This window comes from Schistocerca cancellata, chromosome 1 (assembly GCF_023864275.1).
Source record: "Schistocerca cancellata isolate TAMUIC-IGC-003103 chromosome 1, iqSchCanc2.1, whole genome shotgun sequence".
Classification (NCBI taxonomy): domain Eukaryota; kingdom Metazoa; phylum Arthropoda; class Insecta; order Orthoptera; family Acrididae; genus Schistocerca; species Schistocerca cancellata.
In genome coordinates, this window is record NC_064626.1 from 842940804 (window position 1) to 842962860 (window position 22057).

A 22057-nucleotide genomic window follows, 5' to 3' on the forward strand; every position below is an offset into this window, starting at 1 on the left:
TTTTCTACGAGCACTATATGATTCCCTGTTGGGACTAGGTTACTATTTAGTTCACCTGCTACATTCAGAAAGTGATTATTAAATACTGTACATATATGCGACTTATCAGTAACACGGACATTCCCACTACACACTGATTCTATATCCTCGACCTGTTTCTGCAGACCAGGCACTTCCTTTATGACTGACCATTTGGTTTTAATTTTATCCTGAGACTTAAAAACGCTATTCTATCTGCATACCACATACTTTTTGCCTTCCTAATAACTTTTTTAAGCAGCTTACAATACTGTTTGTAATGGGCTGCTGCATTTAGATTTTGACTGTTTCTAACATTTTGATATAATTGCCACTTTGTTCTACAAGATATTCTTATCCCTCTAGTCAGCCACCCAGGCTGCCTGTTTGTGCTAGTACCCTGTTTTGAACGTTCTAACGGAAAGCAACTTTCAAAGAGCACGAGAAAAGTCTTGAGGAAAGCATTATATTTATCGTCTACTGTATCAGCACTATAAACATCTTGCCACTCTTGTTCCTTGATAAGGTTTACAAAGGTCTCTACAGCAACTGGATCAGCTTTCCTGAAAGGTTGATAACTATATTCAACATGAGTTGCAGCACAAAAATCTTTTTAGAGTTAAAACTTGTGCATCATGATCTGAAAGGCCATTCACTTTTTTGCTAACAGAATGCCCTTCTAGTAATGAGGAATGAACAAAAATGTTGTCTATGGTTGTTCTACTGTTCCCTTGCACTCTCGTTGGAAAGAATACGGTTTGCATAAGATTATATGAATTAAGGAGGTCTACCAGCATCCTTTTCCTTGCACAGTCACTTATACAATAAATATTGAAGTCACCACATATAACTAACTTTTTGTATTCCCTATAAAGTGAACCAAGAACCTCCTCTAGCTTTAGCAAAAATGTTGTGAAATCAGAGTCTGGGGATCTATAAATAACAACAGTTAGAAGTTTAACTCCACTAAATTTAACCACACCTGCACAACATTCAAACACCTTTTCAGTGCAGTACTTTGAAACATCAATTGACTCAAATGGGATACCGTTCTTCACATACATGGCTACTCCCCCACACTGCAAAGAGCTCCTAGAAAAGCTGCCAGCCAACCTGTAGCTTGGTAAAGGAAGCCTCTGAATTATCTCCTTATTTAAGAAGTGTTCAGATATACCAATAATTACAGAGTCAACATCTATAAGCAGTTCACTAACTTTATCTCTAATACCTTGTATATTTTGATGAAATATACTAATTCCCTCATTACTTGGATACCTAAGCTTTGTCGAAAGTGGTTCCTTTGTTAGAGAGACTTCCCTTAAGCAGGAATACCTATCAGCTGACTTCAATCTAGAAAAGGTGCAGCTCTAACACCCACTACTACAGGAATTTTCCCATGAGTGATCCCACCACCCCCACCTATGCTGTCACCTATAAGCTTTGCCAACTTCCCCTTTCCATATCTGTTGAGGTGCAGGCCATGTCTAGTGAAACGTGTCCTGCTGATAGACTCCACCGACACCACTGAAATGTGACTCATGCTTGACGGCTGTATTAAGATGAGGCCGATCGTGACGCTGAAACAGTTCCACGACATGCACATTCGTGTTGCCAGTCTGAGTGGCTATCTTTTCCAGGTCACCACCTATGTCATACTCCCCATCCCTATCAATACTATTACCAACCCCACCCACAATCACTACCTGATCCTCTTTAGTAAAATCCCTACATAACCCCCCCTATGTTAACAGTCACCTGAGCCAATCCTGCATTAGGCTTCACAATGCTGGTGACCTGCTGTGTAAAAAATGTTCAAAAACCAAGAGGATGTGTTTCTAAATCATACGAATAATCGACAGACAAACGTGAGCTGGATGCTAGGCGCTTTGAGAAACAAGGTTTTTTCCTCATACATATGAATTTGGCACGCCCACCCCTTCCCCTCTGAAGTTGCCGCCTGGGACGGATACCCCAGTTTGAACCCTGCCCCCTACACCCGGGGCTGTTGCATGTGCGTGAATCTGGCAGCTTGCGCACACCAGTAAAATTTTTCCGACTAGCATCTGGCTGCTTACTGCTATTGCTTATACAGCTAACAGCCACACTTCTGTAGCCAGAAGCGGGAGTAGGTACTACCACAATCCAACATAAGACTGTGGTACTACTCATACACAACTCAACTGCGCATGCGCGTGAGGTCGCTCGCAAATGCTCAAATGAATTTAATGTAAACAGTTGTGACGTCACGCTCATCAGAGGAAATTTGTTGTTATGAGGTACTGCATAGTCTTCATGAAGCCTTTGACACATTTTGCTGTTGGCAGACGCTTGTATGAACACTGTGTTTTGTTGTTGTACATGGCGCATTTCCTTTGTAACTTATGTTTTATTTTCTTTTTTTTCTCTCGTTGATGTTTTATTGCTGCAGTATTATTCTGCAGTAGCAAGATACAGTAATATCCTTTGTTAGAGTATTGGTTCTCACCAGTTGAAATTGTATGGGTGTCTCCCGGATGAAAAAATTTCCGGGTTTTTCCCAGATTTCCCAGTTGTCCCGGTTCGTATACACCATGAAGACCTAATCAAAGGAGAATTCCAACACATAAACGGAGCATTCTAGAAGAGGAACACTGATCAAATAGGGATGAAATGGTTGCTTGTCGTCCCAGCTCATCTAAGGCCAGGTAACCTCAAATATTTTGAAGACGCTCCTACATCTGTCACCTCAAATTAATGAAACTCTTAGACAGAATCAGATTCAGGTATCACTGGTCAGGTCTCTACTGATCTGTTAAGACACTATGTGTGATACTCTATGGAATGCTGACAATGGAGGCATTTGGTATCAATCTCACATGCAGCAGTGCCATTCCACTGAATTGCATGCAACCTCATGGGCAGGTTCCTGAAGTCGACAAATGGAAATCGATAACAGTCAGCAGTAACTACCTTACACACCATGCTGCTACCAAAGCTGTACAGACTGTCAAAGCTTCAAAAATTGCGAAGTTCTTTATAGATGACATCATTTTGAAACATGGACCACACCATGTGATGAGGCTAGTATCAATGATAATCTCATGTTACATCATCCACTGAATGACAACTGGCTACCATCCAAATATGTATGGTTTGTTGGTTGATTCGGAGGAGGGGATCTCACAGAATGCTTTAGTAATATGTTGGCAGATATACTCTCGATGTATGCTGATGTCAGACACAGAAATTGTGATACCATACCTGTCAACCTTTGAAAATGCCTATCAGTAAAACTCACATGTGACAAAAAATCTAACGATTTTCGATAAGTCCTGGCTTGATGAAAATAATAATACTTCTGGGCTACAAAACACAATAACTCATGCTTTAAACAGGATACTTCAATACATCACATCTACTTACATCATAGGCCAATGATTTGTAAATGGACATAATAATCGAGAAGAAATCCAAATTAAAACAGCAGCAGGCATGGTGGATATTGATTTGGAGCATACACAACAGGACTTCCTTGATAAATTAATCAGATATGGGATAATTCAGATGATGCATTTTTTGCCATTTTATTTACGATGCCTGTCGTTTCGTGTGACCACAGCTATATTTCTTTGCAACTTCTGATGTCGGAAACAAAAAACTGCACAATCAGCCACACTTAAGGCCACACTGTGTTCCACTAAAATGGAAGTAAACAGACACTTGGCCCTATTTATGTCACTGTCAACGTTTCCAGACTTTGCAAAAATGGTGTTGATTGTCTTGTTATCTTCCATCAATTTAACATAACTTGGGTGTTTACCGCACTTCACATGATTACTTAAATCATTTCTTCCACAATGTGCAACATTAGTATCACATCCACATACGATGCAAAAGGCAGATTTTTCTTCCATGCTTGATTTTAGTATGCATAGTATGCATGGAAAATCAACAGAAAATGATTCTTTAAATGTCTGGAAGTACCGTTTCTTGTTGGCTTTATTCATGAATCCTACAATAGGAATATAGCAAATGAAAGTGTCTGAGAACAAATGTCTCGATACATAGTGAAACATCAAAAGCAACCTGAATCACTGAATGTCACATAAAATTATAACATGCACACACAAGGCAGTCAAATACTTAATTGAAACATGACAAAGCAAACATCCCACTTTAAATTCAATTCAATGACAACACAAACATCACAGAATTAAAAGTACCAATCACATCAAAGAATGAGTCAACTATCGTAGACTTGCCTTCGACCCCCGCAAACAATCAATTGCACGAAAATGGGGTGATTATTGAATATTAATGTACCAAATTTTTGTCTGGGAAGTCACAAAACAACACCATCCATCTGTAAAATGCTGCAATTTCCGTAAATTTTACAGATAAACCATAAAAGTTGGCAGGTTTGTGATACACTACTGTCTGTTGTGACATTCACATACCACACAGTGTAGCAAGACCCTATAGGCTTCACACCGTTCTTTTTGCTCCACAACTGTAAGGTTGGAACCACAATCAATACACTGTTCCTGTTTCAACAGGACAGTATGCATGATAACTACACCAGGAGTGAGGAAGCAAGGCAGCTAGCTCACATACAGACCCTGGTCACTTGTGAGAAAGGCCAAGAAGATTACAACGCCAAAAACCAGCTAGCGAGATACAGGCTGGGGGACAGGGTTTGGGTTTTTACACCTGTGTGGAAAGTGGAACTATTGGGAAAGTTGGCAAAGCGTTACTTGGGACTGTATCATATCCTTCATCGTTTGTCAGACATCACATACCAAGTCAAGGATTATGACCCTCCAGCAGGAAGATGACAGCACAAAGACATCGTCCATGTCATCCATATCAAGCCCTACTACATTCCACGGATGCAGACAAATGATGGTAGGTTACGAAAAACTGAAGTCAAACCCGATGACTGCAACACAAAGCTTCCACAGAAGGGGCTATCATCGAAGGTAATCATAGTGAAGAGAACGTAACAACACAACGACAACATGAGGATCTGGTAGCACTGCCAGAGGACAACTGACAAATTGACAGGGTGTTATAGTTGGCACCAATAAGAACTACTGAAACAGGAGGTCACTGTTTCTCCCAGAGAGGGAGTAATGCCACAAGCTGCAGTGCATGCAGTGTGGCATAGTGGTTAGTGTTGATGCCTGCCAGTGGGTCACCACTTTAAACCCGACCATCAATAGTGACCCACTTAACATAAAACATTGAGTTATCTCACTATTATTATTCTGACAGAAACTTAAAAGCCCAAGTATACTTGAGCAACTTAAGAACAGACCTTCGAAAAAAGTGAAACCCCACGTATATCCATTTCAGTGCTGATTGTTAAAGTGTTCAGCCATTAGAGAGCATCTGGCCCTATATTTGTAGTCTGGCTGTACTGTTTTGGTTGAGATGGTTGCCACTAGGAATTACCTTTACTGTGTGCAACTTTAGATACTTGACAACAAAGTGCACACTTTCAGCCTCTCTCTTGTATTGCTCTTTAGACAATGCTTTAAAAAAGGATGGACATAGTGATCCCGAGTTTGACACTGAATGTAGTGACTCAGAGAGTTAAAGAGAATGTAATGTTACTTTATTAGTGACTGAAACTGATGACAGTTCATCAGCTGCGTGACAAGGGCTCACCAGTGGTATGAGATATACACATTCACTGTGCTCCAGCCGCCTCCTTCAAGATTTACGTTAACAGGAAACCACTATGAAATACACGGATAGACTTAATAGCTACACTAACTGAAAAAATTACTTCAAGTTTCAGGATATTTTAGTCAAAGTCCAGTGCACAAGTATACTCTGAATTTTATTATTGGTAATCTTCAAAATTTTATAACTCATTATTTTGAGCTTTAAAAGCTACCTTATTTGTATATGTAATGTCATTCATTATAGGACTTTTCATTACCAAAAATTATTTTTGGAACATAATTTAAAAAAAAAAAAAAAAAAAAAAATATCTTGGCGGTAAGGACTTAACTGTGAGACCTGACTTTCTCCCAGCATAAACAATGTTCAAATAACTTACAGGAATGCAGCTAGATAATGTCGTTGACAACCACAGTTTTGTCTAGAAAATGGCAGGATGGGCTCCTGTTGAAATATCGGCGATTGGCAATGTCCCAGCTTGCTGCATGGATCCCTGAAGTTATATGAACAGTAACTATTTGTTATTTTGTATTTATCATTTCTCGAAGGCTCTTAAAATATGTCCGTAAGGTTTGTATTGTCTGGAATATTCGATATTTGAATAAATACCAGAATTGTGGCATATTCGATATTTGTATAAAATTGTATAAATAGCTGCATTTTCTGTCAAGGTCAGTTCTATTTTGGCTGCACATTGGTGTTCACAATAAACACACTTTCTGTGATAACTATTGTATTTCACCGATGACTCTGCTATCAGATTTGGACTTGACTGTGGTTACTTCACCAAAATATTACTAACTGCTTCGGTTTTTAGTCCGAACAGCGTGAACTCTTTCACCACAAATAACATCTTTACCAACAATGACTGCCATAATTTTATTTTGTGCTTAATCTCACTCAATTAACAAATTCTTAGTCCACTCACATAGTATAATAATAATAATAATAATAATAATAATAATAATAATAATAATATAGCAGCATAAAATCTCTTAAAATCAGTGGTCTCTCTTCTTGCAAAAAGAAACACATGTTAATAATGATTCATAACTTCTAAAACTGTGTTGCTGTTCCTGCAGGAGAGGGAGCATGCCACATGCTGTGGGGCATGCAGTGTGGCATAGCGATTAGCGCTGCCGACTTGCGTGCTGTGGATCACCAATTCAAAGCTATTATTTGTTATTTTGTATTTGTAATTTCTGAAAGGAACTGAAGGCACAAGGCTGATTGAGTGTTGCTTTTTGCCAATGTGGTGTTATTTTTTGACAGATTTATTGCTGTTTTGGTAGATTTTGTTTTATTTTTGCCACATTCACTGTTATATTTTACCGCATTCAATGCAATGTTTTGTCTATTCCTTTTGCCAAATTCAGCATTACTTGTTTTGCCAAATATGTCTTTACTTCTTTTGTTTTGCCAAATGCGGCATTACTTGTTTTGCCAAATGCGGCATTATTTATTTTGCCAAATTTGTTGTTGGTTTTTTAGTATGTTCAATATTTTTTGTCAAATTCAATACTTCTTTGCCAAATTCTGTGGGTTTTGGGGCCAAAGCTCTCTTCTTTTTTTTTTTTTTTTAAGGTTAGGTTACCAAATTCTGTGGTGTTTTGAGGAGATTAGAGGTCAAAATGCAATTTTAGCATCTGATAACTAACAGTTACAAGTATTAGTAAACTACCATCCTCAGATTTATAGCAATTACATATGGTAAAAATTACAAATTTCAGAATGTTTTGTGGGAATCACTAAAAATTGCTAATTTCATGTTATTTTTCACATTATCAGTTTCACGAAGTTTTCCTGCCTGTACTAATGAGGTGAAAGTGGACATCTTATTGGGAACAGAACATCGACACACAGTTGAACTCTATTTCCAAATGCATTACATAAATAAACAAAGAAGAGGTTGAGATAAACAATGCTACCCCACATGTTTACACCGATGAGTCAATAACAGTATAAATACAGGAACCCAGGAAGATTTAACTTAAGATGACGGTCAGCATTTGAGGCAAGTGCATTATTACCATACACGTTGACTGTTTCAACAGCCGTTCAACATATCTATCAACTAGCTTCCCCAAACCCTTTTAGGAAGCAAGAACCTCATTTCGGAACGATCTTCCTCAGAATATTACAGAACTGAATCACATACCTAGCTTCAAATGACTGCTAATAGCCTATCTCCTAAAATGACAATAACATCTGCTCTTCGTCTTGCACTTACTCCATAGCACATTCCAACTAAGCGCCCTTCCTTCCCACTGGATCTTTTGTGTTTCCTGAAGTCCCTAGCTGGAGCAGTCTACCTGTAATTCTCTCTTACAACGAGAGGTGTTCAGTGGTGGGCTAGAATTTTTGAAACCATCTATTCAGTGAATTTTTTTAATTAAAATAAAAATCTGAATTTTGCATAATGCTCTTTAGCTTTAAAAATGTTCAGATGTATGGACTGGTTGTGTAGTACAATAGATAGAGTAAAAGATTTACATGCAGAAGGTAGAGAGTTCGAATCTCGGTAGGTGCTTCATATTTTATTTATTTTTAAATCTTTACCAAAATGATTTTGAAAGTTAGTTGGTTTAAATGCAATTGTTTATTTGCATTCCTCTGTCACATCATTTTAATAACCATGTGGGCTTTTTATTTGTTGTAATTTTTTCTTTATATCTTTGTTTTTTTCCACAGGGAATGTTTGTGAATGTGAATTACATTATATTCATCTATATATTATAATACTTAAATGTGGGAAAATGCTGATCTATCATTAAAAAACAAAAAGACAAAATAATCTCTTTCTACTGAGTGTGCAATGGAGTCAAAAATGTATTTTTCATTACAAGATCTGTGTTTTTTATATTTTCTTTTTTTGTGCATCTTACAAACATATCAGACAAATTCCTGTTGCAGTACGGACAAAATAACAAAAGTTAAAATTTGAATGAAAGAAAAGACTGTTGCAAAATAAGGAATAGAAATAATGAATGCAAGAACACTGATGAAAATGTAGCGATAAAATGAAAGAAATTAAATCAAAATATATAAAATTAATTAAAATCACATGAACAAAATTTCCGAGTGAAAAAAGAATTATACAAAGAAAAAGAAGAGCAAATGAAAAAGTTGATACAATAATAAAATTATGTGACAAAGAAACAGAAATAAATAAAATTACATTTCAACCAATTAACTGAATAAAAATAATGCTTAAAATCATTTTGATAAAGATTTAAAAATAAAAAAATGTTAAGCACCCACAACCTTCGGCATGTGATGCCCTAACCTATCCATTATGCTATGCAACTGGTCTACACACAAGAACTTTTTTAAAGCTAATGAGCATCACACAAAATTTCAAATTTTTTTCATTCATTACTCGCAAACAAGGGCCCATCTGGGTGGATGGCTGCAGGGTGTGATAATTGGGATCCAAACCTACATCACTGTATAGATCATTTCAAATACTTTATACCACCACTGGGAATCTCTACTTGTTAGAATCAGCTATGATATACCGGGTGGTTATAATTAAACTTTCCCTATTTAACACGTTATACCACAGAAACTAATTACCATATGAGTACCAAACTCAGTAGCATTAATGTCCACAGTATGGGGTGCACGATTTCCATGCATCATAGTGTCAACGTCCAGTTCCAACTATGACCATCATGTGCAGTGATCAGTCATCATTATTCATAGTCTCACATACCTGACCAGTCACAATGCACTTGATGTGTAAACGTGAGCTTGGACAAAAGGAGCGTTATTGGTGAAGCCTTATTATCAAACCAACAGTAATGCTGCAGTTGTACTTCGAGAATATAGTCGGCTGAAAGGACTGCGGAAGGATCCTCTTTCTCAACATGCTGTGCCGACGATCAGTCGCACCACAGGTGGTTGATGAAATTGCTGTTATTATGCAAACAACGATGCGAGCAATTCCATATCGTCAGGCAGTGCTCGTGCTATGTCATGACAGTTGAACATCCCTTGGTCCACTGTACAGAAGGTGCTTCAAACCATTCTCAAATAGTACCCGTACAAGATCCATATCATACAGCGGCTTGCACCTCAGGATGCACAACAACGTATTAACTTCTATCTCCACTTTTGGACAGATGAAGGTCATTTATCTCTGACGGGGATAGTGAACACACAGAATTACTGAATGTGGGAATCTTCACCTCCAGTCACCGTGCATGAAGTTCCTCTGTATGGCTTCACGGCTACGTTCATCATTGGCCCATTCTTTTTTGACCAGGTTGATGCTCAAGGAAAAAAGAAGTGCAGTGTGGCTGGCTAGCGTTACTGTTATATGCTTCACCAGTACGTCATACCCGCCCTGCAGGAGAGGCGTATTGAACTCGACAGTTTTCATGCGAGATGGGGCCCCACGGCAGGTCGCTCTTGAAGTCACCTGCTTCTCTGAAACACATTTGGAAATGACTGAATCATCAGCCAATGTTTCCAAATGCTTGGCTGGTACGATCACTTGATCTCACTCCCTGCCATTTCTGGTTATGGGATACCTGAAGGACAGAGTTTACCAGGGGAACATTCACACATGTGCTGATCTGAAGCACAGTATGTCAAGAGAAGTAGCCAACATACCTATGGCCATGCTCTGTCCTGCTGCGCAGAATGCAATCCTGCACTTTCACTCTTCTGGGCACTGATGGGCACCATATTGAGCTCCTTTTGCAGCAATAATAGTACCGGTATGTAATGGTATGAAGTACCATACCAGCACATTAAAGCTGCTTCAACAGAATTAATTCTGCATTATTTGTCTTCGCCCTGTTTTTGACACTAATGCTGCCAAGTTTGGTCCTCGTATGGTATGTGTCATAATGTGTTAAATAGGAAAAGTTTACAATACCAGAGAAGGAAAGTTGCTACACACCATATAGGGGAGACGCTGAGTTGCGATAGGCACAACAAAAAGAAACTCAGCATCTCCGCTAAATGATGAGTAGCAACTTTCCTTCTCTGGTATTGTTACATTCCATCCTGGATTTTCCATTGTTTGATAGGAAAAGTTTAGTTACAACTACTGCGTATTGTCTCAGTTTTGTACCATTTCTCTTAACAATATTTGCAGTTATGATTATCACCACCACCACAACATCATCATCAGCAGTAGCACTTTTGCTAGTATTATTTTCTAGCCTATACTGCTACTTCAAATGCCATATGCAGAATATATACTCACCACTATTATTTTTACAATGATTATTATTTACAATATTACAATCATGATTCTTGAAGTAAACTGTGATTACAAAGACCTGTATGAATAAGTCAGTGAAACCCCATCCAAAGTAATAAATGATAAAATATTTGTAAGGAATACTTAAGCAACAGCCAAAACAGGAATGTTGGCAGAAAACACTGACAACCGAATGTCACTGTGAAGTTGTTAGAAAGAATTACCCGAGTAAAGTCACAAAAAGACAGTATGGATTTCTGTTTCTTTTTTCTTTTTTTATGATTAAAATATTACATTCAGATCCCATAAACTAACAATACCCCAGCAGACAAGCTCAACCTGAGAGTTAAACTTAATGAAATCATCTGGCGAAAAAGAAAGACCAAAATAGAATTTAAAAAAATTAGATGTAAAATCAAACAATGAAAAATCCAGTATGGAATAATTTGAAGGCCTTTCTTGACTGAAAGCTTACTTGTTTGATGGTCTTTGGTTGCACCTATCTACACAGTGAGTAGCAACTATCTTTTTATAATATAGTCAAATTAGATGTAAAAATGTACATTCTCAATGGAGACAGGCACTGACATAGAATAGTAACATGTTGTTGTGGTCTTCGGTCCGAAACTTGCTTTGATGCAGCTCTCCACACTAGTCTATGCTCGAAATCCTTTTCTTTCTGCTACTACATTTCAACACCTTCCATCACACTTAACTTTGACATTTGCAAATTCCCGATGATGATGATGATGATGTTTGGTTTGTGGGGCGCTCAACTGCGTGGTTATCAGCGCCCGCAAATTCCCGAACCCACCTACACGATTAAAGGATCTAAACCTGCCACACTCCAACCCGCAGAGTGCCAGATTTACTGTTCCTGATTACAAAGTGTCCTCATTAGCCCTCACTCGGAGATTCAAACTACTTCCATAATACTTTACTTAAAGAGGATGTCATCACCATTACACCAGTATAGTGGAGCTGCAAGTTTTCAGTAAATATAATGTCTATAGACTCCCCTTGCTTTCAGCTGTTCGTCGTACCAATATTCTTCAGTTGCAAGGCAAGATCAATTAGTCAACGAGATTGTTGTTCCTGCAATGCTTAAAAAAGCTATTACTTCTCTTGACAAACCACCTTAGTTTGAGCTCTCCACAGATACCCTCACTGATGCAACTGCACTGTTGAGGCTTGCAAGCCACCTCAAAATGGCTAGGTCCATGACTGGTTGGGGTGGGAGGAGTGCTAACACAGAATGCAAATATGAAAGAGATGAATATGGTTGAAGACACTAAAGTACAGAAGTCTATCACTGATTAAGACAAGGTCAATATATAAAATTTATATGTGACTTATGAACCAAGTTTTGATTTGAATTTGAAGTAATTATTCACTAAGTTTCAATTTTCTTCTTTATTTTAATCACAGATAAAGAAACTGCAGTACGCGTTTTTCTTATTCTTATACAAAGACCTCCATTCAGAAAGACAATTACTCTTATTCCTCACGTGACAAGTGACAAATTAAAGCATGAACAAAATAACTTCATGATCAGCATATTGTAGCAACTGGTGCAGGGTGGTTGGTGTGAAGTCAGCCACGTCAGCCACACACTGTAAGTCTCTGCGTGACACTCAAGAAAGAGCTATAATTGGCTAGCGCTGGTCTCGATTACTCAATTTGTTAAAATTTTAATCACAAATTTATTTTTTATTGAAACATATAAAAAGTGCCCAAGAGCCCTGATATCAAAATTAAATTAGCTCGAAAACTAAGATCAATAGATGAGAGCAACATTCGTGCCACTGTTCAGACCAATCAGTTCTACTGCTAAAAAGTGAAAGGAGGTTAGCATACCGAACGAAGAGATTGAAATTGTGTGTTCCATTAAACAACACGTTTTCTGGTACTGGAATACCACAGGTTTAAAAACAGTCCTACAACAAGAAGATGCAGTTTTCAAACACGAATTAATGTTCCAAAAGGATCTGATGCAAAAAACATTCACACGCTTTTCACCAAATTCCAATGCACAGGTAGTGTGGCTGATGATCTAGCAGGGAATGTTAGCCCCTGACAAATTGCAGGTATTCCTAAAAATGGTTTCTACAATTATTCACCAAAATCCAAGGAAATCTGTCTGAGGAAACACAGCAGAGGCTGGTTTGAAGTGTTCGAGCACACACTAAATACCGAAACACAAATTAAAAATCTGAAGCCTCTACGCCACACCTGTCTGAGCTGTGTGGCAAAGGGCTGACTTTGTGAACCAGATTCTCACAATGGTTGATAATGAAGGATTTGATGTTGGCTCCATCTGGTACACAGATGATGCTCTTAAACCTGGATGGAGTCATGAATAAACAAGACTGGCGATTTTGCGATTCCAAAAATCCCTGTTCAAGTGAAGTGAAACCACTTATCATACTTACTCGAATGTAAGCCGCACTTTTTTTCCGGTTTTCATAATCCAAAAAACCGCCTGCGGCTTAGAATCGAGTGCAAAGGAAGCGGAAGTTCTGAAAAATGTTGGTACGTGCCGCCACAACTTCTGCCGTCGAATATATGTAGCGCTACGCAGGCATGCTTTGTAGGCACAAAGATAAATACTGGCGCCAAAACCTCTGCGTCAGTAAATAAATTTAAAAAAAAAAAGTGGAAGACGAGCTTTTTTTCTCCGCCGCGAGTTTCGACCACTGCATTTTCATTTTCATACATTATCCAACAAAGTAAATACAAATTCCGTATTGTTCATCTTTGAATGTAGCACAATTTCAGTGTACTACGAAAATCTGACTGGCAAGACTGTTTGGGATGTTTGTCAATATGGCCAACTCTACGTTCTGAATTTTTTCCTATCTGTGAGAAGAGATGGTTGCTAATAGGAACCTGATGAAATTTGAATCACGTACAGTATTCTCTTCACCATAAGAATAATACGAATATAAACATTTTGCCATATATTCATTCGTGTTTGCTGCTATCTCATTTAAATCCTGTCTGCCTAATAAACTACGAAACTAGAGTGAGACAACAGCAAGCGCGGAAGAATATATGTATCGTGTCATGTTTATATTCGTATTATTCTTATGCCTAATAGTGATACAGTCAGAAATGAGGCACGGCAAGTGACTAGATTTTTAAATCTAAAATGACTAATTTCTGTGCAGAATTTGATGTAATAAAGAAGCGGCCGCGAAGATTTTCGAACGGAGAAAAATTTTCGCCTAACTCTCGTTCAGAACATGTTCTATCATACGCAGTCTATTATTTGATTCTTGTTGATCATTATCAAAGAAAGCAGCAGTGTAAGTAACAACAAATAGCAGTCTCTTGCCATTGTTTCGCTAATGAGACGATTCCTCTCTCCTTTTTTTTTTTTTTTTTTTTATTTATTTATTGTACGCGGCGGTAGCGCGCACAAAAGCAAGCCATGCCGCGACAGGCCGTAAACACGCACTATCAGAATGCGACAAACAATGCATGACACAATGCAGTAATGCATTTTCAGCTTAGAGTGACGCAAACACCTATAACAAAGAAAACGGCACTTATCATATCAAAGTAAAATAAGCAATCGACTCAAACCAGACAAAGCACGTGAAAAAGGAAGGGTACCCGTATAAATACGGACAGAGCGCCTGACGCAGAGCAATGGCTACGTGGTAAAGCTTAACTGCTAAGCTTACGACTCGAACCAAACTACTGTAGGTGTATCGTCATTCATTCGACCTAAATTGTGTCTCATATTACAATGGGCCAACTTTGTTTCGATTTGGAGGTGCGGCCTAAAACTTTTCTCTCCCCTTGAATTTCGAGTCTCAAATTTCAGGTGCGGCTTAGATTCAGGAATTTGTTTTTTCCTTTATTTCAAGTCTCATTTTTCAGGTGTGGCTTAGATTCGAGTGCGGCTTAGATTCGAGTAAATACGGTATATTCTCCCAAAGGTACTGTTTGGGCTTTTGCACATAGCAGATGCATTACTGGCATTTCTTTCACACAAGATATGATCACTAGTGAACGTTAGATTGCAATTTTGTAACAATTTTTCGCCACACACCTAATGTTGGAAGATCGACCAGGCACAGAGCGGTTTATGCAAGACGGGGAAAGACCACATCACACTCAACAGGTGTTTCGCTTCCTTGATGAATACTTCAGGTACATAGTCAATGTGATGGCTTATTTCAAATTTACTGGTGCCCAATCTGACTCTCTGTGACTACTTTTTGTGGGACACACTGAAAGACACTGTCTATTGGAACCACCCTACCTTAAACCGGCAATATGTGTGGCATCCATTTTGAGACACTACAGGATCTGATGGTAAATTTCATTGTTCATTTGTATCACCTCCGTGCAACAAGTGATGGACGTTTCAACAAGATTGTAATGTGATTGCAAAGAGGTCTTAGAACTATTTCAAAACTTCTGTATAGAATTCTTACAGTTTCCACAACAAAATATACTTTTTGTATATCTCAATCTTAGTTTTTGAGATATTTAATTTTGAAATCAGGGCCTCCTTCAGTGGTCGAGAGCGCGCGCGCGCACACACACACACACACACACACACACACACACACAAAATGTATTGTGAAATCACAATATTGTGACCACATGTCAAAAGTCTGAATAGGTTCTGGAAGGTATTGACATGGGTATGGAGCCATGCTGACTACAGTGTCATGGACAGATGGAATAGGTTTCTCGATTGAGGAACCATGGCACAAACAGCCAAATCAAAGTGGTTCCACACATTCTCGATAGGGCTTAAATATGTGGAGTTTGGTGGTCAGGGAAGTAGAGTAAATTTACCTTAAGTGCTCTTCGAACCATACATGTAAAATGCGAGCTGTGTCCTGCAAGTAGATGTTATTGTGCCAAGGAGAAAAAAACTGCATATAGGGTGGACATGTTCCTCATGGCTAGATGCATACTTGTCCTGATCCGCTGTGCCTTCCAGAATGATTAGTTCACCCAGGTAATGCCAAATAACATTCCCCAGACCAGAATGCTCCCTCCTCCAATCTGGACCCTTCCGACAACTTTTGCTGGGTATTTAGCTTTCAGAAGTTTCACGCCGTACACACAGACAGCCATCTGTCCGATGGAGCATAAAACGTGATTCATCTGGAAAGACCACCTGTCGCCACTCAGTGGGCATCCAGTTGCGGTACTGGCATGCAAATTTCAGCCATCGTCGCCAATGAAGAGTAGTCAGCATGGATGCCTGCTGAATCAGGCACCTGCTACAGAGGTCCACACACAGAAACGTTTCTGAACACTGTTAGTAGCCTCTTGGTTCATACAGACATCAGGTGTTTAACAGTTGCATACCTTTCATTCATACACGTCTCTGCAGCCATCATTCAGCCATCATCTCCAAACTATTTGCAAATTTAGCCATTCGGAAATGGTTCCACCCTTGACCGAAAGCCAATTGTTATGTCCTTTTGGATGTCATATATATTGATCCATTCTTGTATTGCAACAATGACTGCAGTGTTTTTCACCTGCTGTCGGAGTGGTTGTTGCACGATGATGTCAACATAGGTGATACTCAATTAATGTGATAGGACTGTGTATAAGTCGCTCAAGTAATGAATAAATAGTCAAATACAATTGGGGATTGGGAAAAACGCAATTCAGTCTGTTACTCAAAACAGAGAATTTAGAAATTAATGGAATAAATTTCATTATGGTCTAACAAAATAACATAAAATACACAATAACATAAAATATTTAATTCTTAATATGCCACAACATACCAATATGGCATCATAAGGAATTTGTCTTGTACGCCCTTCAAGGGCCTCTTCCAAGGCAAATAATGACACTTGAGCAATCCATTTTATTGTAACACGAAATACACGATCTTTGCCTTCGCCTGGCAAAGTCACCTAAAAATAAGAAAAACAAAATGAAAACTTTGAAGGTAAACAATGGAATTCAAAAGACAACATTCATTTAACAACTCAATTAACATACCTCCAACTCAACTCTGTCATTACCAATTGGTAATGGATCCCTTGTGTACAAATTATTTCGACCATCAAAAACGGGTTTTAGTGTTCCAAATATTTTGCTGTATGCGTGCACCATTGTCTCTATTATTTCACGGTTCACCTTTCTAGGGCACTTGTCTGGTTGAATATTAATGTCATAATGGTGGACAAACCCTCTTGGCATCGAAATTTGAAAATGATTTGCTCGCAATACAATAGGTCTTCCTTCCCGGCCAAGATTTGGTCTTCTAGGGCAATTAAACACTGTAAAACAGAAAAAAACACATGTTGAGTTGCCAGCTTTCCAATCATTACAAAATTACAGCGACAAGAAAAATGCAACTTTAGATCACTGTATTTGACTACACCATTGCAATGGAGCAATGATTTCTTATTGTGTATTCAATGATAGATGCACAGCAATCTCTGATCTATGGAACAAATTATAGGAGATGAACAAAAATTGGAAATGCCAAAACACAACACATTACTGTTGCTAATACAGTGTAGACCCGTCTCGGAATGGATACATACAGGCCCTGCATAGTTTCCAAGAGAACCTTACAACATTCTTCCTGAAAAATAGTAGCTAGTTCAGGTGACAACAATGGAGATGGATAGTGATCACACACCCTTGTCTCCAAAGTAGATCACAAAGGCTCATTAATATTGGAATTTGGTGACTGGTGGCCAGGGAAGACGGAATAATTCATCCTCGTGCTTGCAAAACCAGTCCTTGACAATGCAAGTTGTTTGAATAGTGGCCACGTTCGCAGCATCGCCACTAGGGAACACGTGTTGTACCCTGGAATGGACCAGATGAGCCAAAATATGCACACAACCCTTGGCAATAACACAAACTTGGAGAGTAACAGTGGAGCCCCTGGAATACCACAATATGACAGCCCAAATCATCACAGAATCCCTGCCATCTTTCACTCTTGGAACAAACTCCCAGAAGTGGGAAACAATATGGAACAAGACTCACCTGTCCAAATTACTTTCTTCCATTGCTCCATAGTCCAGGTCTTACTGTTTCAGCACTTAGTTTTCCTGTTATAGGCATTTGCGTCACTGATGAGTGATTTTAGAATTCCAGCTTGTCCTGCAATTTCATGCTTATGGAGTTCTCTTTGTGTTATTTTTGTACTGACAGTGTTCGAAAGTGCGACATTCAGTTCTGTAGCAACTTTTGCAGCTGTCGTCCTCTTATTTTTCATCACAATCCTCTTCAATGACTCGTGATCACTCAATACACGCTTTCATCCAAGTTGTGACTTAAGGGGCTGATGTTTTTGTGCCTTTTACTTATATGATATAAATCTTTGATACCGTGTCTCTTGAAGCACCAAACACTTAGGCTTGCTTGGTTATGGAAGCACACACAATTTGCCCATGTTCGAATTCACTCAGCTATGACATAATGCACTTACGACTACACAGAACACTGTTCTGACCATGACCGACACTTGTAACACATTGGAGCCTAATGGGTCGGCAATCCTGTCAATGCCCAGGTCCTGAGGAAATTTGCTAAAATTTACAATTTTTTAATAAATACCTCTTTAGGCATAATATCAGCTTAACCTTCTATCCTTCTCTTTATGAATACGTATACGTTTAGCGCAAATAAATTATACAGGGATTTGTAGGTATTACTCTAAAGATACTGTTTTTCAGCATTTTTATTTTTCCCCGAAGTGGACAAAATATTCATAAGTCGTAGGGAATGGTAGGCAATTGATTTAAAATCACTTGTCAGCAGGAAATACTAAATGCTTCATTTATAGGTCAAGTGATTTTATTGTGAAATGTTTTTTTTCCCTCATTTTTACAAATTAGAGAACTTTACTCGGTTATGAAATCTTTCAAAATGCTCGTGAACACAAAGGCCTGTGTTAAATGGTCTATAGTAGTATCTGGCCTCTTTCCTCACTAACTTTCCTGCAGCTTTCCCTTGTTCCCAACAGACCTTGCATCTTCTAGCTGGGTTTGTTTTCTTTTCTGTTGGTGGCAGTTTCTCAGGAAAATGGTGTGCTGTGAGTCTGTTAGCACATGCAACTCCAGATGCTGAATGTGTATCTTTATTTAGTTCCGCTCCTCCTTTTCTAACCAACTGCTCCGCTAATTTACATATAAAATCTGCTAATGCACACTATTTTGATATTGTGAATAATGTTGGCATTCACAACTGCCGTCATAAAAATATGGAAGAAAATCTTTTTCCCCCATTTTACAGTCTTTCACTGGAAGGGATAGTAACTCATCAGCTTGACTCCTCTGTCAACACCTGTTTTAGACAAGTTTTAGTCTAGTACAACATCTGGCTTCCCTACCTCAACATATCCACTCCTGGATTTTACACTGACATGCGAAGTAGTCATCTTATGCTGTGTTGACAACATGTGTTCATCACAGTTGTCTTTCCATTTCAAGCAGAAAAGGTGTCCTTTGTGAAAAAATGTCATTTCTCCTTTCTTTATTTTTTGATTTATTAGGTCTCTAGGCAAACCTATCCTGTACTTCATCACAGTTCCAACTCCCAATGTATTTCTTTCCCATAGCTCTTCAAGGACTGCAGGACTTGTACAAAACCTGTCCATGTATACCAAATATCCTTTTTCCAAGTAAGAGGAACATAGTCTCAGTAGCAGGGATTTGACAGAATTGTCAACACTTCCTTTTCCTTCAGTATAAACTTCAGCATTGCACATGTAATCTGTTTGAGAATCACTTACAACATACAGTTTTATCCCATATTTCTCTGGTTTGTCTTTCATATTAACACAGAATCCAATTCTTCCACAAAAAGGACAAACTGCTTCATCCACAGTCAGATTTCGTGATGGATAAAAGACTTCTCTGCATCTTTCTGTGAAAAAGTCCCAAACAGGTCTTATTTTATGCAGAGGGTCATGGCCTGGTTCTTGTTGTGGTATCCACAGTGCATTATTGTTCACATGCAGCATCCTGTATATGGCAAAAAATCTGTCTCGTGACATTAGCTGAGAAGTAAATGATGAAGCAAGCACAGGGTCTTCAGACCAATAAACCCTAAGTTCAGGTTTCTTCACAACACACATATGCAAAATGATTGCAAAAAATTGATATCCTCATTGCTCTCCATTTCTTCCATGAAGATTTAGGTTTGATTCTGTTCTGATGGCAAATTTCAGAAACAATATAAGTAGCATATATTTTTGTCCCTGACTTTACTTTTAGAAATGTGCTGTGATCAAAACACTGCAACAAACCATCTAGTTCCGTTGATAATGTATCGACAGGAACCTGAATTCCACTCGTTTCTTCAAACAGACATAATTCAGGGAGTGCATCAAAATGACAACGTTCATTATAAAGGGCAGGCTATTGCAATGAATGACAAACTTGACTAATAGAAACTTGTGCATTAGCTTCTTCATACTCACTACCATTGTTTCTATCAGCAGTACAGGTTTCACTCTCCAGCTCACGTGAGTCATCACTGTCATCAGAGAAAACGCCAGTGTCATCCGAAAGATAGTCAAGTTTAATCTCTAAGTTTGACAAGCGATGTCTGTAAGCCATATTCACTATTTATATGTTTTACACACGGGAAGGATGCACACAATCCCACAACACAGCAGCCGACATAGAACAAAACAACCTTCACCAAAATTCCAAGCGCGCGCAGTGCACGTAACATTGGTACCATTCATGAGAGGCTGGCACACACTAGCCATCAACAGTGCACTTATGACAAGCCAAACAATTATTCTTGCCACTTACAAATGTGTAACATGTGTACAGCAATGCACTGTGCAGGCTTGGCTAGCATCTGCGTTTATGTTCAGACACACATTTCTCGCAGCGTTATCCTATTTTTGTCCAACCCCTGCATCAATCAGTGTAAATATTGCTCTCAGCACTATCACAACTTTTTAATTTTACACATAAATTCTAAACAAAAAATAAAATGCTGTACCAACCACTAAGTACAACTAAATCCAGACTCGCACATTAGTAACTGTAAGGAACACTGAGTCGACAGTTCTTTCTTATATTACTTTTTAACAATAAATCAATATTTGACAGATCCTATAAGAAAGCAACATTAATGAAGTTATTGAAATGTTATAGAATCACAAGAAACAACTGCAGGCAAGTACTTACCAACAGGAGAATTGTCAGCACTGCCGATACACACACTTAAAAGTACCGTACACAACACAATCTTAGCTCTCCGTATTAATAATTCCTTCCTGGGGAAGGGGGAGGAGGAGGGGGAGGGATATATTAAGGCAGTGATTTGTCTCTCCTTTTTAATCTTCCCCAATGTGTAAAACTTTCCTCTCTGAGGAAGGAACTCTTAGTTCTTAAAGCTAGGACGTGTGTCTATTCATGGTGTTGTCATCTCTCTGAAGATGAGTACTGATCAATAGTTCTGTCCTATAATTTATATAATTTTCTTCACAGAATTTTCCTTTTAAAGAAATTACTGATTAGCATTCATTTACACATCAAGTGTACCCGAAACGTATGAGGTTTCTTACTACTAAAATACAGCACCAACATGATATACAGGATGTTTCATATTTCCTAACACAGGCTCCTCTACAAGTTGCACAGAGGACCTAGCAGCAAAAATTCTGATACGGAACCCATGTCTAGGAATGTTCAATTTGTATATGAAATAAGTCTGAAGATGGGATCAATTTCAAACCTCCTGCTTCACAACAGGCACACAAACAGAGAAGAGGGTGCCACTGTCAGTCTGTTTTGTAAACAGGTACACTCACAACTACAAAAACTACTAGGGCTGACTGTGGTGCTCCATAGACATATCGCAGTTTCAACTTTGAAGAGGATGTCACTCGTTACGTAGAAAGAACCTGACAATGCATACTTGTGAACACTACTCATCTCATGGGCTCCTGTAGAATACACTGGTCACAGCTCGCTGTTTCCAGTGAGATCTGAAATGGAGATCTGAAAGTACCCCAATCTTCAGAAGTAGTGTACACCTGAACTGCAGATTTCTGAACATGTGTTTCTTATCAAAACTTTATCTAAGTCAGGGTGTACACGCGGACAAGGAAAAAAATTCCTGGATTTTTCCCAGATTTCCCGATTAAAAAAAACACTTTCTCCCGGGTGGAAAAAACACTTT

The 22057-nt window shown here is 38.6% G+C and overlaps 1 protein-coding gene across 2 annotated transcripts in view; it reads right to left on the reverse strand.

The window, feature by feature from the left end:
* Nucleotides 1-22057, reverse strand: part of LOC126188913 (protein argonaute-2) — a 216883-nt gene that overhangs the window by 136041 nt on the left and 58785 nt on the right. For both annotated transcript variants that reach the window (XM_049930625.1, XM_049930633.1), the window contains 2 exons: nucleotides 16892-17172; nucleotides 16672-16803 (listed from right to left, as the gene is read on the reverse strand). In XM_049930625.1, the coding sequence (XP_049786582.1) occupies nucleotides 16672-16803; nucleotides 16892-17172 (413 nt within the window). The remainder of the gene's footprint in view (nucleotides 1-16671; nucleotides 16804-16891; nucleotides 17173-22057) is intronic.